This window comes from Spea bombifrons, chromosome 1 (assembly GCF_027358695.1).
Source record: "Spea bombifrons isolate aSpeBom1 chromosome 1, aSpeBom1.2.pri, whole genome shotgun sequence".
Classification (NCBI taxonomy): Eukaryota; Metazoa; Chordata; class Amphibia; order Anura; family Pelobatidae; genus Spea; species Spea bombifrons.
Genome location: NC_071087.1, coordinates 117,776,216 through 117,791,967, shown reverse-complemented (window position 1 = coordinate 117,791,967; position 15,752 = coordinate 117,776,216). Strand labels below are relative to the sequence as shown.

The window sequence follows — 15,752 nt, the reverse complement described above, 5'->3', positions numbered from 1 at the left end:
CAATTGCGGCTTTTAGCGTATCTAAGTTTATTAAACCTACCTGTGCCGCTACCTTTTCATCTTGTCAGTCCCAAAACAAATAAACTATCTGGCTTAAAGATAAGGAACTATCTTACCGTGCCGAAGCAAAGATCTCGCTCAAAAAAGAGGGAGAACTACTTTAAGAACATCTGTGGTGTTGATATCTTTCTTTTTCACTCTGCAAATTCAGCTGCCGTCAGTCACAGTAATTTAACAAAAAGAGTCATTTGCCCAAATCCTCAGTTTTTACAGTTCAGTATGTTAATGAATTAAAATAAGCTGTCGCTATATATATAATATATTTATAATGTGCGTAGAAGTAAACTCCCAACTAATGCTAACTCTGAGACTCTTCCCCACCTTTCTTTTCTTCGGCTTTGCATCACTTCTCCTCTCCATAAAATTGCTGAGTGTTTATGGATTCAGAACTTCAGGGCAAGGAGTTGATTAGATAATGATAGCTGTGACACATTGACACGCAGATCTCCATTTCTAGAAGGTAAACTGAAATAAATCTCTCCAAAACAATTATACTGACAAGCAGAAGCTTAAAAACATACTAAAGGCAATGATAGTGACAGTTCCCACTTAAGGTAGCTGCTCCCAGTGGTGTATGTATAATATATATATATATATATATATATATATATATTATAAATATACATCAAAAAATATCTGCCTATTTCTTTCCTATTTTATCTCAACATCATTATGTAGGTACATTAAGTATTAAGCTAACACAGAGGTAGGTTTGGGAAACGTGACAGATCTGCGTAAAGAAACCTGGAAAGAAACCGCATACCATCTGTGTATTTTAGTAGTTTCTGTGTTACTCATGGGTCTCTGTTTACCAAAGCAGTAGTTGTGGTTCAACCCACTGTTTGTTGCCTGAAAGACAATGCTTGGCAAGCTCATCCTGCGACAATTGCCCGTTGTTTAATCAATGAGGTTACTTTAAAAATAAAAAAAATAAACGTAGATATCACTATACACTGTACAGGGTCAGCTTTTAGATTAGGAGAAACTTGCCAAGAATATTTTATAATGCATAATGAATTCAGTAGGTCAAACCATAACTACATCCCTCTTCTTAAATACGTTTTGTATGTTGCAGTATTCAGTATTTTATTTGGGGGAAGGGCTTTAGGCAGGGCCTGGACAACCTTAAACTATCAAATAGCGACATAAAATAGTTTATTATGGAAAATCAAAAGGTTAAAACTTGGATAACTCATGTGTGTATGTAATGTTTGGAATGTCCTAAATCAAAACGGAAAATTGGGCACACAAGGGCCTTATTCACTTCAGATGTTTTGCAGCGTTTTCATGACGGTTATTTATCTATCCCAGCTCCTGGGCATGTTCTCGAAAGTATGCACTCTTCTTTATACCAAATGTACCGCTTTGCATCATTATTTTTAGTGTGCTGTCTGGGTGCAGATAATGAGGCCATAATTAGCACCTCACATCATTTAAGAGTAAAAGAAACCCAGTTTATTTTAAACCCTTGTTTAGCAGGATATGTGACTGTAGCTTCTTAATTGCAAGTGGTAAATTGTGCCAGACCCCCGGTGCCCCCCCCAGTGCTTTAAGTTTGCCTCCTGTAGGACAGGAGGGGGAAATACTGCCATCGTATGCCTTCATGCAACATTACCATCTCTGTGGACTTTTCCCAGTTGATTGCTGGACGTGCTGGATAGACCTTTTGTAGGGTATGGGTCATATATGTAAGTTGAACATATTTTTAGAAGCCAACCAAGATATATATCCATAAATAAAATCCAGTAGACAAATTCAAAAGAAAAAAAGAAAATTGGCAGAGGAGACTGTCCATTCCTCCTTCCAGTTCTAATTAGGAAAATATAAAGTTTTCTTTTTTCAGGTTTTTGTGTGATATTAAAGATTCAGCACATTGAAAGCAGACCTGTGACCTAAAATAAAACACGCATAGTGTGATTCATTTAAAACATTCTTTTATTACAACCATGGCAAATGTCATGTCACATAGAAAAAAAAATCTTCTTGAACTTGTTTTTTTTTTCCCCTCTGAGGTTCCCTGCTCAAACCGCATTATTTTATGGCAAACACTAATTTTCCTCCATAGACTTTCATTAGAGTTGGGCTGGCAAATTGAGACTGCTTTGTTCTGTTTAACAGGCTGTATGTAAAGGAGGCCGGGTGTTTGTCTAGTAGATGGGGCTGAGATAACTGCTGTAAGTGCATTCAAACGACTAATCTGTAGCTGCCTGAAACAACTTAATGGTTTTAATCGGATACTAGTAGTAAAGAAATGTTAGCGAGCATTCTCTATTTACCTGTAGAATGCTGCTGCTCGCTTTGGAGAAGGGGTAGAAATACAGCATGCCTGTATTAAAGCCATATATATGTATGTATGTATGATTCAGGGAGAATATTGATGTGAGTCTTTGTAGTTCCTCCTTTCCTTATTTTAGCAGACTGCACTTTAAAGGTGATTTTACCAGATTGATACATAATGACTGCTTCTGCACGTGAAGGAAATTAGCCTCGTCATTCATTTAATCTCCTTAATATTTGGTTACATAAATATAAATTGAGAAATGTTAACTTAAGGCAACATCCTGTCAGTGCCTTCCTTTGTGTCGTATGAAAAAGTATGCCCCAAGAATTCCCCAAGAAAAAAAAAAAAGTGAAAGTACCTAACTTCTGCTTCTAGAGATTACTTTCAATAGATATGTTGGGGAGAGACGGCAACATGGCTGCATCTATATACTGCCCAAGAGAAAACATGATTTGTGGTAATGAAATGAGAAGGAAACATCTCAGATTGGTATGAGAATTCCAAGAGCAGATAAACTGGAATGTGACCGTTTATTTCTATGCATCTTAATGTGCTTGATTTTCTTATTACTTTCTAGGAATTTGGTTTGATATTTATAGCAAATATGGAATTTTGCATCTGAGGTATGACCCAACCTTCTATTCAGTAGCATCCTGCTGCTAGCCTTGGATAGGTGTTGACATGTAAAGAGGTCATGAGAGCCAAGATGCCTTTGGTAAATGTAGTTTGTGACACACACACACACACACACACACACACACACACACACACACACACATATTTTCTGGATTCCTAAGCGTGTCTTGTAGCTTAGATAGTAGTATCATCCAAGTGGATAATGTAAATGGTTTGTGTAGAACTCGTGTAATGAGAGTTTTGATCAGGTCTTGAAAACTTGAATTCTTTGGCAGGACTACCAGATATTGTGGTAGGACCTGGGATTACCACAGCCCTTCCAGCAGACAGGGGAGGCAGAAACTCCCATATGGTAGAGTTTAGTCGGGGTGATATACCACTGCATCATCGTCTTGTAGGCTTGTTCCTTGTGGGAAGTTCAAATTGAGATCTTTGCTGCTGCCTCCCAGATGTCCATCCACTCCTTACCCTCCAGAGACTCCCCTGTGTCCTCTTCCCACCTCGTGCTTCTACTGGCCAAAAATATGACCGGTAGATTTGGGAAATCAAACCTAGGGATAACTTTGCCTATAAATAATGATGTTTGAACCACTTTAAGGGTCTGCAAGCTGCTGTATTAATGTCAGAAGATGATACAACAACACATAGTTGTATATAGCAAAATAAATCGGGTGTCTCCAGGAAAAAGATAGTCTTATGTTCATTGTAGGGCCTCGGTTTATGGTTGTGAAACAGGTCCCGTTCTCCTAGTGAGGTCAGCTTAAATATAGTTGTGGAAAGCACATGGTACCACACAAATAGGGAAGGACCTATTCCCAAACAGTGGCATAAGTGGGGAGTTGGTTGAAGCGAGTGTTTCAAAGCACTTAGGACCCAAATTCGCGTGGAGTTGTGGACACCTGGTACACAAGAGAGGTCTTGCTGCTTTATGTGTCCAGTGAATCTTAAAGAGGGAATCTTGGCCAAACAAAACTCTTCAAGTTCTACCCATCAGGGACGTCCAGTGGAGGTGTGCATGGTTACTATGTGAGTGAATTATGCCTCCAGGAAATACCGTATTTGCTCGATTATAAGACGACCCTGATTATAAGACGACCCCCCAAAATCAAAATATTAATTTAAGAAAAAAAACAAAAAGCCTGAATATAAGACGACCCTATAGGAAAAAAGTTTTACTAGTAAATATTAATTCATGTAAACTAATTTTCATATTTAATAAAAGCTATGATTGAGAAAAATATATTTTTTATTTCCTTTTATTTGCCAACCTGCCCCCCCAGTTATGCACATCTGCCCCCAGGCTTGCCACTCTGCCCCCAGAAATGCCTTATACCCCCCTATTTGCCACTCTGCCCCATGATGTGCCTTTTAACCCCCTATATGCCCCTCTGCCCCATGATATGCCTTATACCCCTATATGCCACTCTGGCATATAGGGGGTTAAAAGGCATATCATGGGGCTGAGTGGCATATAGGGGGTTAAAACTCATTTCTGGAGAAGTGTGATTACAGCCTCCCTATGCCATGCTACCACCCCCACCCCCCTTACACATACATGCTATCACACACACACACTCATTCACAAACATTTAAATACTCATTCATTCCATTAATCACACATACACACACACGCTCAAACCCCCCACCCCCCCATCCCCTTACCTGAACTGCAGATCTCCCACTCGCAGACTTCTGCAGGGGCCCGGCTGTGCGAGCAACTTCTCTGGCCCCGCCCCCAGAGGAAGGAGGGGGGAGCTAGAGTTATGTGAGCACTGTGCTAACTTCCTGTTTCCTGCTGCTAATAGCACAGACGCTGCTCGCGATTAAACCCCGGTAAGCAGCACGGCCGAAGCAGAATGAGGTATGATTAGAAGACGACCTCGATTATAAGACGAGGGGTATTTTTCAGAGCATTTGCTCTGGAAAAAACCTCGTCTTATAATCGAGCAAATACGGTACTTTTGTCAGGTAATCCAAGGCCTCTGTGCGGAGACAAAAGATACATGGTGTATTTGCGGACTCTTGGCCTCTTATTATGCCAAATAAAGGATACGATACAATGTAGGAGAGTTTAAAGATCAGTTGACCTGAGAGGAATCGGCAGTGTCTGATACATGTATAACAGTCATGATCCACGATCTTCAGTGAAATCGACACAGAAATTAGTAGATGAGTAGACCCAAAGGGGGACACTGTAAGGGCGTGGGGCTGTTTACCCTGAGAGCAGGAGATGCAGTCAGAGTGTTTAGGTGAGCAGTAAGCAAAACGGAGACAGTTTACAGCCGGTTGGATGGGCCTCCAAATTAGAGTAGGCCTCCAAACTGGCATATTGCCCAGGAACGAGCATGGACTACACAAATTTAAAAAAAAAAAAAAAAAGCCGGGGGCAAAATAAGAAAATGGGTACTCATCCATTTGTGGTTTATGTAATGGGAGATTGAAAGTGCTGCCTGTCATGTTTGTGTGAGTGGTTTGGTGAAGGTTTGGAGGTCGTCATATGCCTGGAATACCTTGCATTAAGCTTCATAATTGAGCATGAGCTTGAAGGGGAACCCCTAGGCTTATCCAGAGGCCCAGGGTGCAAAGCCTGCCTGTAAACAGTTTCCATTGCTTTCTCTTATATAGAATAGATGGTTCCAGGTCCTGGAATAGTTGAAGGTTGGTGCCTCCGTACTGCTGAGGAGCGTGATGGACTGTCTGCATTATTGCCTCTTTTGTGGAGAAATAGAGCCCATCCCATAGAACACATTGTGCAGTTTCATAGCAAGTGAGCTCTCTGTCTGCATTTCAAGAAAGATCTGTTCTGGCAGACCCCTCTGCTAGCGATTGCCAAGGTCTTCCAGTAAGAGCACTAATGAATAGCCAACATAAAAAGTTTGTCCAGTCCTTAGGCCCCTTATGTATTTAAATGAACCTTCAATGTTTAAAAACTTGGCTTGTTTCACTTAAAACTGCTGAAGTTGGCTGGTATACTGTGCTGTACCATACGTTATCATTTTCAGGTTGCTCTTACTTTGTATCTACCAAATATAAAGAATAAAAATAGAAATAGCACATACAGCCATCTTGACTCTCTGGCTACAGCTGAGGGAGTTTGATTTGATTTCATTAGAAGTATATATAATTTATTTTATTTTTTTAATTGTGCTGACCCCCACTATGTATTTTATTATTTATAGTACTTTCATAGGAAAGAATGCACATGTAAATGTTACTATAGCTCTCCAGACTCCAAAAATAAATATCATCAACCATTGTTTTCTTTTTATACTGACAGTATTATAAAAGGGACCAGTGTCTTATTCTGCAGTATCTGAGGACTGCACACTCCTATATAATTGTGTTACTTGAAGATGGTACGTGTATGGGCACATTGCTATAGCATAATAAAGCTGGTACAGAAAGGAGGAACAAAAGTTACCATAGCTTCCTGAATTAAAACGCCTCATGTTTAACCTTAGAAACTGAAGTTTCGAAACGAAAAAAGAAAAAAGGGAATCTGCACTTTAGACCATCTCCACGCTCTTGGATCAATTAGGATGCTTTAGGAGCACTGTTCTTTCAGTGACAAGGGAAGAGAGACGCACAGTAATTGTTTTCGATGAGTTATAGGTGAGCAGACCATGCAATAACATATCATCAAAAAGAGTGGTGCTAGGTTGTATAGTGAGGCATTAGTAGCAGGAAGAGAGAGAGAGGTGGTTCTGTCGCTTTACAGATCTCTGTCCAGATCTCACCTAGAGTATTTTGTGTAGTTACAGAGACCTCATCTCCAGAAGTGCATTGACATACTGGAGAGTTCAGAGGAGAGCTACTAAAATGCGGTTTGCAGGATAAAAAGTATCACGAAAGCAGAACCGTAGCTGGCTCCTTTTGCACCCAAGGTAAGAATTAAATGTTGTGGCCCCCGGCTATTATTTTTTTTTATTTTTTTTTTTTACAGAGGTTATTTTATTGACATTGCCTTTACACATACCTGCCCATAAAGACATGTGCCCACACACGCTTCCTTTACACATAGCTGCCCAAAAACATATATATATATATACACATACACTGCCTTTACATGCTGGCTTTACAAAAACCTGCCCATAAAGACACACTTACACATGACTGCCCATACACACTGCCTTTTACAAACTCCTCTGCATAAAAACACGCACATACACTGCCATTATACATGACTACACACACACACACCTGATGATAAACCCACATATACACGTACACAGCCCTTTCACAGGACTACCCACATACACTGCCTTTACACGCACACACTGCCCATAAACAAATATATAAATACACTGCCCTTATATATGCCTATCCATTCACACACCCCCAACCTTTTCTCCCCATCTCTTACCTTTATCATCTTCCTTCTTTCATCATCCTCCATCCTGTGGTGAGAGCGTGAGGTCTGTCATTTCAGACCTCTGCTTTAGTGCTCTCTCATCACTATCCACTGGCTAGTAATGCAGAGCACGTGATATGATGTCATATCCCGGCGCTCGGCATCAATTGCCAGTACATAGTGATTAGGGCCTTGCTCATCGGGCAATCTTGCTCCTTCTTCGGTGCAGCTCAGGAGACTCGCCCTTCCCTATAGATACCCTACAGTTTTAGGGGCATTGTGGGGAATCTCTTTGTGGGCAGCAATGTGACTCGCCACGGGGCCCCCAGAACTCAGGGCAAGGAGTAATCTGGGGGGGGTAATTGCTCCTCTTTGCCCCCTGTAGCGACGCCTATGATTAGTCTTGGGTGATATCACCTTAAACTCTGGGAAACGACAGAGACCGAGAACATGGAATAGATTTACTTTCATAATGAACGAGTGACCGAGCAGAATTCTTCTTGGATAGATTGATCCTAATTTGGTTTTATTAAAAAAAACAACATTTTGAATTCTTTGTAAAACAACTCATTCTTTGCCATCTCCTCTGAAGTTCTATTGCCCGTATAAAGTAACATTTTCAGCCTCTTATTGGTGGAACTATGTTAAGGAAGGACACATTCGATAACGGTCAGTGGTTCATAAACGCTTAACTAGCCGGTTTCTGCCAGTCTGATGCCACTGCACGGAACACATCTTCTATGACATGTCAAAGTCTATGAGGTCACTCATCCCTAATCAGAGAAAGGAAGTGACGTGACTTGGATGTTGGTACACCTCTCGCCATCTTGGAAAATTATAACTGTTAGCTATTGGCTAAAATTCTGGTTTCTGTGCCCCCTCCCTAGCTATTTTTATTTTTTTATTTTTACCAGAGGTTATTTTATTGACTATGCCTTTTCAGACACCTGCCCATAAAGACACATATACACATACACTGCCCTTACACACACCTGCCCGTAAACACACATACACTGCCCTTACATGCTGGTTTTACAAATACCTGCCCATAAATACACATTTACACATACACTGCCCTTACACACGCCTGCCAATAAACACACACATATACACATACACTGCCCTTACACCCCTTTCATCATATCTTACCTTCTCATCCTCCATCCTGTCATGGGAGCACAAGGTCTGTCACTTCAGACCTCTGCTTCCGTGCTCCCTCATCAGTATGGGCCGGCTATTGATGCAGAGCGCAGGAATGATGTCATAAGCTGAGGTCTGAATTGACAGACCTAGCGCTCCCTAATTTTGGCCGGGTGACAGGGGAATTGTGATCTCCCCAACCAGTCCTCCAGGCTGCAGCTGCTGATCGGGCGGATGTGAAATTGAAATACATAAAATGATTTAAAGTACATTAGAGAAGCTTATTTGAAAGGAGAAGTGCTAGAAGAGGAAGTAGTCTAAAACTAGAGGGTCAGAGGCTTAGATGTAATTTAAGGAAGTTGTTCTTCACCGAGAGAGTAGTAGATTAACGAAACAATCTCCCAACAAAGGTGGTAGAAGCTAACACAGTGAAGGAATGTAAACGTTCATGGAATAGACATAAATCTATCGTCACTATGGGACCAGACCAAGGACCGATAGGGGCTCAAATCCTTTACACCAAGAGAAATGGGCAGAATGGTTCTTATCTGCTGTCAAATTCCATGAGAGGTGATTTCTGTAAGGCTGGGCTGCAGAGTTCACTTGCCTCACCCAAATGTCCTGTTTACTGCAAGTGCGTCATTTTCATTGCATGGTTGGTCGAAGATCTGTTTAACAGAGATTTTTATAATCACATCGACGGCACAAAGTCTCCTGTGGAATGCTTCAGTTATAAACTGATAGAGTAAGTAGCGCTGCGGGTTTCATATCTGTTGACAGGCAGCAGTCATTAGGAGGGCACAAGGTGAAGGATGTTTGTAGTGAACTTTCAGTGGATCTGTTTATAAAGAAATGCTGAATCCTATAGTTTAGCATACTAAATGGAACTAATGGTGTTTATGGGTAAAATAAGCAGTGTATACCTAAACCCACATTTTGTGGGACTAAGTTATCTTTATTTGCCCCCCCATACCTATATTTTGGCAACAGTCTTATAAATTACTTGGATTTCTTTCCCTTCTTCTTGAGGACAAGTTTAGCTGTTAGAAAACTGTAGGTTAAGGTAAACTGTTCCTTATGTCACATAATAAAATGGCACAAACAAATTAAATATATCTCTTAAAAGCCTCAATCCCTGTGAAAATGTAAATATTAAATTTTGTACATACATGCAAATAGCATATAAAAAGCCCATTTAGGTAACTGTGCATAATTACACGCTGAGAAATAAAGAATGGAAGCTATACACAATTTGAATGTACATTTTATATGTCAAGTGAGCTTCACCCATAGAAAAATCTGAATTGACTCCATATTGTTTTAAAGAATTGCACCCTAATGCTGATATTATCACAGGAAGAGACAACGTGAAAAAGGCACGTCTCAGTTTCATACACTGAACAATATAGGCAAGGATGTACACGCTAAGGTGTGACATTTAAAGGTTACTGCTCAAGGTCGCTGTAGGTAAGAGGCTTTTCAGAGCTGGTGAGGCTCTTCTGTTAAATTGTATGACGTACTGCAGCTTCTTTATAATTCTATATATATAATACTAAAGCGCTGCGATACCCAAAGGGCAGGAGTACAAAGGTCAGGCCTGACATGCAAGAGATTGTCAAGTTCGCAGTTTAAATTGAGTGTGTACCCTCACAGCACATGGCGACACCAAAGTCTCTTCTACAAAAAGATTAGTTGAACAATTAAGGAAATTCCTGGAAATACAAGAGGGAAGGGGACAGGGGCACAGAGAACCAATTCAAACCATTAACGTAGCCTTTACACTTTCAATTTCACTTTTTGGTTTTTCATTTTATATTCTTCTATATCTAACATGATTTGTCATGGTTGGATATTTTAATCACATAGTAAAATTAATTCACTGGCATAAATCACCTTGCAAACAGTGTAAAGTCTCATCCTTGGCTACTGTATGCTTATATTTGTATTGTCGAGGACCTGGCTTGTGTGGCGACTAAATTCAAAAATCTGTTTATTTTCTTTAAAAATACAAATATCTGTTTATTTTCTTTAAACATACTGTGCGCAGATAATTTTAATCCCTTAAAAGTACCACACACCAGCCAGCAAAATTAATTCAGATTTCAGCACTTTCACTCATCCCCAAAAATTACAGCAGTCCTGGAGATTTGCCTTGTATGACACGGAGCAGCACGTTGTTTTCTTTAAAATAAGACAATAGTGCATTAAAAGTAATTATCCTATTCATAAACGAGGTGTTCCTCATAGAAGAGAGAGGCTGGCATGATCCAGTTCTAGGATAGTGTCCTAGCTGCGGTATTCTTTCAGCAGCTGGTTTGCAATCACCAGCCTTTGGATTTCGCTGGTCCCTTCATAGATTTCCGTGATTCTCGCATCTCTGTAATGGCGTTCGGCTGGCATCTCCGTCACATAGCCCATACCTCCAAGGACTTGAATGGCCTGATAAATAGGAAAGTATGACAAACGCTCATATCCAATAAAAAAAGAAATCAATAAAACACGCAACATTGTGAAAGTTCATTAGATCGTACACTACTCATCATTAAATGTATAAAAAATATAATTAAACATTTGATTTTAAAGGCACAGCTCCTATAAAAAAATCCACTAATAATTTACCTTATTTTGTTTTTTGAGCGCACTTTAACACTTTTTTATTTCCATTATATTGTCTTTCCAAAATACACCTAATGTATTTACACTAGATTTTTTTTTTCTACACAGAAAAATAAGCGTTGTAGACAGCTTATCTTATTACTGATATTACCTGATGAGAGATCTGAGTAGCAGCTTCCGATGCGGCTAGTTTAGCCATTGCAGCTTCCTGAGAAGAGAAAACAATTTAATAGTTAAAATCTGATTTCTATAACATCTCAGTGCTTAAACGTGCTTAACGTCACCAAGTTTGTTAAAGTAGAGGCCAAAACAATTACAGATTTTAGCATCAACAAGGCAAAGATGTGGCTTAACAAATACATTATTTTCTGATCCCAAACCCACTGTTTCTTATATTCTGCCTCGGCCCACCTATGAGGGGAGACTAAAGATATCTGTGCTTAGCATTCATTGCCCGCAGTATTTATTTTCTAGATCATGGCCCTGGCTCTTCCCCTGTGAAGTGCACCATCGCAGATTGTTATCATACATGTTGCATTGCATTACTATCCTCTGCTCTGTTATGTATAATATTTGATGAATAGTTTTTTTTGTTTTGTTTCAAAAAATCACAACCAGATTGAAGGTTCTGTTATCTGACTTCAGATATTGTCTCAGACCTCACCTTAGTGTAGGGTTTCCGGTTATCTTTCAGCATGGCAGCTCTCCATGTGAGCAGTCGAGCACTTTCTAAAGCCAGTGCCATGTCTGCCAGTTTAAACTGAAGCAAAGAGAAATGAAGTTAGACTTCCTACATGTGTCGTTCCTAAAACACAGTTATGAGTGCTGTAGACTTCTCGCACCTGGATGGCTTGCAATTTGCTGATAGATGCTCCAAATGCAATTCGCTTTTCTGAATAATCCACGGCACAGTCCAGAGCAGCCTGGGCAATGCCGAGGGCCTGAGATGCAATCCCGATCCTGCCAGAGTCCAACGTTTGCTGTAAACACAGGAACAAATGTACGCTGAGAACGGAGCAGCTTTGTCACCATGCGCGGTGCATGTCGTGTTGCAGCCCTCACCATAGCTATTTTGAAACCCATTCCAGGCTGTCCCAGGAGATTGTGACGTGGGATTCTGCAGTCTTCAAATATGAGGTTTGCTGTGGAGGAGGCTCTGATACCCAGCTTGTCTTCCTTCTTCCCAAGAGACAAACCTGGAGTTGGCATCTCCACCAAAAAAGCACTGATGCCCTACGGCAGAAACATGACGTTGAAAAGCAAACTGAGCAAGCAGAAGATGTAAGGCAGAGGTTTGCGATGGCATCATGATCTAAACTGCTGTACACCAGAAGCAGTGAAATGATCAGCTGGACAGTGTCTCATGTTATCACAATAAGAGAGTTTAAACTATTTTTAAATATTGTTTGCAAAATCACGATCACGTGTCTACCTTTACTAAAAAGGGGACCCTTGATGAATAAATCTAAAAGTCTCTTGCCTTGTGTTTTAGGGCCTTGTCTGTGGTCGCAAACACGACGACTGCAGAGGCATCCCATGCATTTGTGATCCAGGATTTGGTGCCATTAAGAACCCACTCTTCTCCCTCAAGTCTGGCGACAGTGCTCGCAGCACCTGCATCGCTTCCGTTACCTGCGCGAGACCAAAAACCGTGATGGTGGGACGTGGAATCTCAAGTATTGAGATGTGTCTAGGACACCCACGTGGGGCCAACATACCTGGTTCACTCAGGGCAAAGCAACCAACCTTCTCACCGCTGCTAAATGGAGTAATCCAATGTCTTTTCTGCTCTTCTGTACCATATTTCAGAACTGGCCCTAAATAAAGGGACTGGAGAGCAGAACAGAATAAAGTATATCATCTTTCTAGCAATCGCTAAACCACTCCACGGGGGCACAAAGCTGACATCAGAACTGTGATTTTACTACAGTAATAAATGTGGGGATTGTCAGAACCAAGCAAAAGAGATGGACCCAGTATATTGTCCAGAATTGACACGCAAGGCAAATATCTCCAGCTAATATCTTTAAGACTATACACCATATACCTAGTTGAAGCACCTCGGCTAATCTTTTTAGCATATGCAACACTCAAGGTAATGTCAACCCTTATTGCATGACAAGTACACAAAGGTTTATTCATTAAAACAGATCTGTGTTTCAGATCCTTCACTTCATTATACACTGTGGAGGTCTTACCCAAGTGGGGCCCTGTATAATGTATACTTATATCGGTGATATTTTCTTCAGTCTTCTCATGCAATATACATACAGAATTTGACAGCAGATAAGAGCCGTTCCACCCATGTAGTCTGTCCATTTGTAAACGATGTAAAGGCTCAGCCCATAATGAATTCTTGGTCTCGTCTCAGACGCAGGATATCTTTATGCCTGTCCCATGCATGTTTAAATTCTCTCACTGCATTAGCCTCTACCATGTATCTACCACCCTCTCAGCCCTTCACACTGGAGAAATCTGACAGTGTTGGTCCTTAATAAAGGATTACAGAAGATAGCGAGTTAAAAACCACAGGTTTCCCATTAATGAATTATCCCCAATGAATTGAGATCCTCAGAATAAACAATGAACCCAATGAGCTGAAAAGTCCAACCTGCCCACAGATTTCCAGTTTAGTAAATGAATCTAGCTTTGAAGGTCATTACTTTTCTCTGCATACAGAACTGAACACATTTACAGGAACATCCAAATGCTGGACCAAAAAACCAAGGACTGCCATATATGCAGTTTGTACGCTGCCCAGGGTGGGTGCAGCGTAGGTCACGGGCAGTGGCCCATTACATCTGGACTCACGTTGTTAACGCTCATGATGACCCCTGTGGACGCGCATCCACGGCTGATCTCCTCCACTCCAATAGAATATGCCAAATAATCTAGCCCAGCACCACCAAACTCTTCTGGGACTTCCACTGCCATTAACCCCATCTGGCCCATCTTTAGTACCTAGAATACAAAAAAATAGAAGTAGAATTATATTCTTTGACATTTTGACTTCCCAGCCAGTGTAATACATCATTCTATGTATTCCTCCCCAAATAGTTACACAGCAGCTTTCAGCACACAAGTGGCGCGACCTCTGGTGTCCTAGATAAGAGTGGCCATGTGCCGTACCTGCTCCCGCGGATACAGGTGCTCCCGGTCCAGTTTGGCCGCTATGGGCTGCAGTTCCTTCTCTGCAAAGTCCCTGCATGTCTCCCGCAGCATCCGGTGAGTTTCCGGAAGTTCGGCGGTCTGATACACGGTATGCAAGGACCGAAGGGCTGAGGAAGAAAGGTCATGAGTGACACGAAGGTCAAACATACATGTCGGGTCAGACACTCTGTGCCCTGCTCACCCGTCCGGGCAGCCCCGCAGCTCCGGCCCACGGTCAACATTCCCAACATCATCCTGGATCAAACTTTCCCAAAACACCGGGTTCTTCTGCTGACGTCACCGGCACCGTCCGCCTGTCAGTGACGTAGATTGGATGCGTCCACATAACAGAGCAGAAGACAGAATATCACGTGAGAGTTGTAAACACTAGGTCACGTGACTTGCTGGCGGTTGCCGCTGGATACGGTTATTCTGCGTATGATAGAAGACACGGAGGATCACGTGGTGTGGGGCTAGTGCTGCTCTCCTGCTCATTGAGTACTTTATCTATCTGCCGGCCCATACGGGCCAGCCAGGGACCAGTGACTATTTACTGAAGCCCACATCCTGGCTGCCATAACAATCTACTTATCGTGAACATATTCGATTTGCCTAATTTTTCCCTTGTTCGATTCATCATTTTCTATTGTGTGTGCCTAGAAGGACACTAAACAGAGTGACCTTATTCGTGCATATCGAAAACAAGATATCTGATCACCAAATCGTGTTGCCAATATTGTGGGATCTTGCATTCCAATTTAAACATGTTGAGTCCATCAAGGTTGGAGAAATAATGAAATAGAGGAGTCCACCTAATAAAAATAATTTCTCTATTATTCAGGTTCTTACCTGTAAAAGCCTGTTTTTTTTTTACTGTCTTTAGCACCTGATGAAGACCCAATTGTTATTCTGTACAATGTCATAAATAAATGTGTATCTCTTTATTCAAATAGCGAGCTGGGGTTTATTTTCTAATTGGATTTCATTAAGGTTGAACTGAATTGTCTCAGTCCTTATTAAAATGCATTTATGCAGATCATCTTGAACTTGATCTCATAGACTTTTTATTCTGTATGATGTCATTCTATTAGGATGCCCCATCAATTAAATTAATAAAAATTTATTTAAAATGACATGGCTTTTTAAATGTATGATCATATTTCACACCGTAAGTTATGTTGAGCTCAAGTTAAGGTATCGTGGAGAGCTGAAGAAATTTTAGTCGCTGCTGTCGCAGGTTCTCAGGACCAGTTTATCGTGCTGTATCCCCCCCCACCACCATGAAACCAGTCATTAAGGATTTAAACCACTGGGGTTTATATCCTAAAGGGAGCGTTGAGAGGATAGCTTGCAGAGTTGTGTTGCCTGGAGCATATACAGCATTAGATAGGAAAGCTGTATGTATCTACCCAACTAATGCAATCAGATAAGTTCTATCACCATTAGGAAAAATACATTTTAACAATGGTTTCTTCTTTAGTGACGTACCTTTATTTTCCCCGTCACGATTACTTGTGG

The 15,752-nt window shown here is 41.0% G+C and overlaps 1 protein-coding gene across 1 annotated transcript; it reads right to left on the bottom strand.

Annotated features, from left to right (window-relative positions):
- Positions 1–10,503: 10,503 nt before the first annotated feature.
- Positions 10,504–14,576, bottom strand: ACADS (acyl-CoA dehydrogenase short chain). The gene is made up of 10 exons (XM_053457261.1): positions 14,437–14,576; positions 14,214–14,362; positions 13,896–14,045; positions 12,803–12,914; positions 12,565–12,716; positions 12,147–12,317; positions 11,927–12,064; positions 11,749–11,844; positions 11,236–11,292; positions 10,504–10,907 (listed from the first exon to the last, which is right to left on the bottom strand). The coding sequence occupies exons 1-10, from the start codon at positions 14,486–14,488 to the stop codon at positions 10,755–10,757; spliced, it is 1,230 nt and encodes a 409-aa protein (XP_053313236.1). The 5' UTR covers positions 14,489–14,576; the 3' UTR covers positions 10,504–10,754.
- Positions 14,577–15,752: the final 1,176 nt, after the last annotated feature.

What these genes read in the sequence shown, in the direction of transcription:
- ACADS (XM_053457261.1), bottom strand. Translation starts at nt 14,488, where the DNA reads ATGATGTTGGGAATGTTGACCGTGGGCCGGAGCTGCGGGGCTGCCCGG. An exon ending in CTTTGCCCTGAGTGAACCAG is followed by an intron (nt 12,717 to 12,802) that starts GTATGTTGGCCC and finishes GGTCTCGCGCAG; the next exon opens with GTAACGGAAGCGATGCAGGT. An exon ending in GCAAATTGCAAGCCATCCAG is followed by an intron (nt 11,845 to 11,926) that starts GTGCGAGAAGTC and finishes TCTTTGCTTCAG; the next exon opens with TTTAAACTGGCAGACATGGC.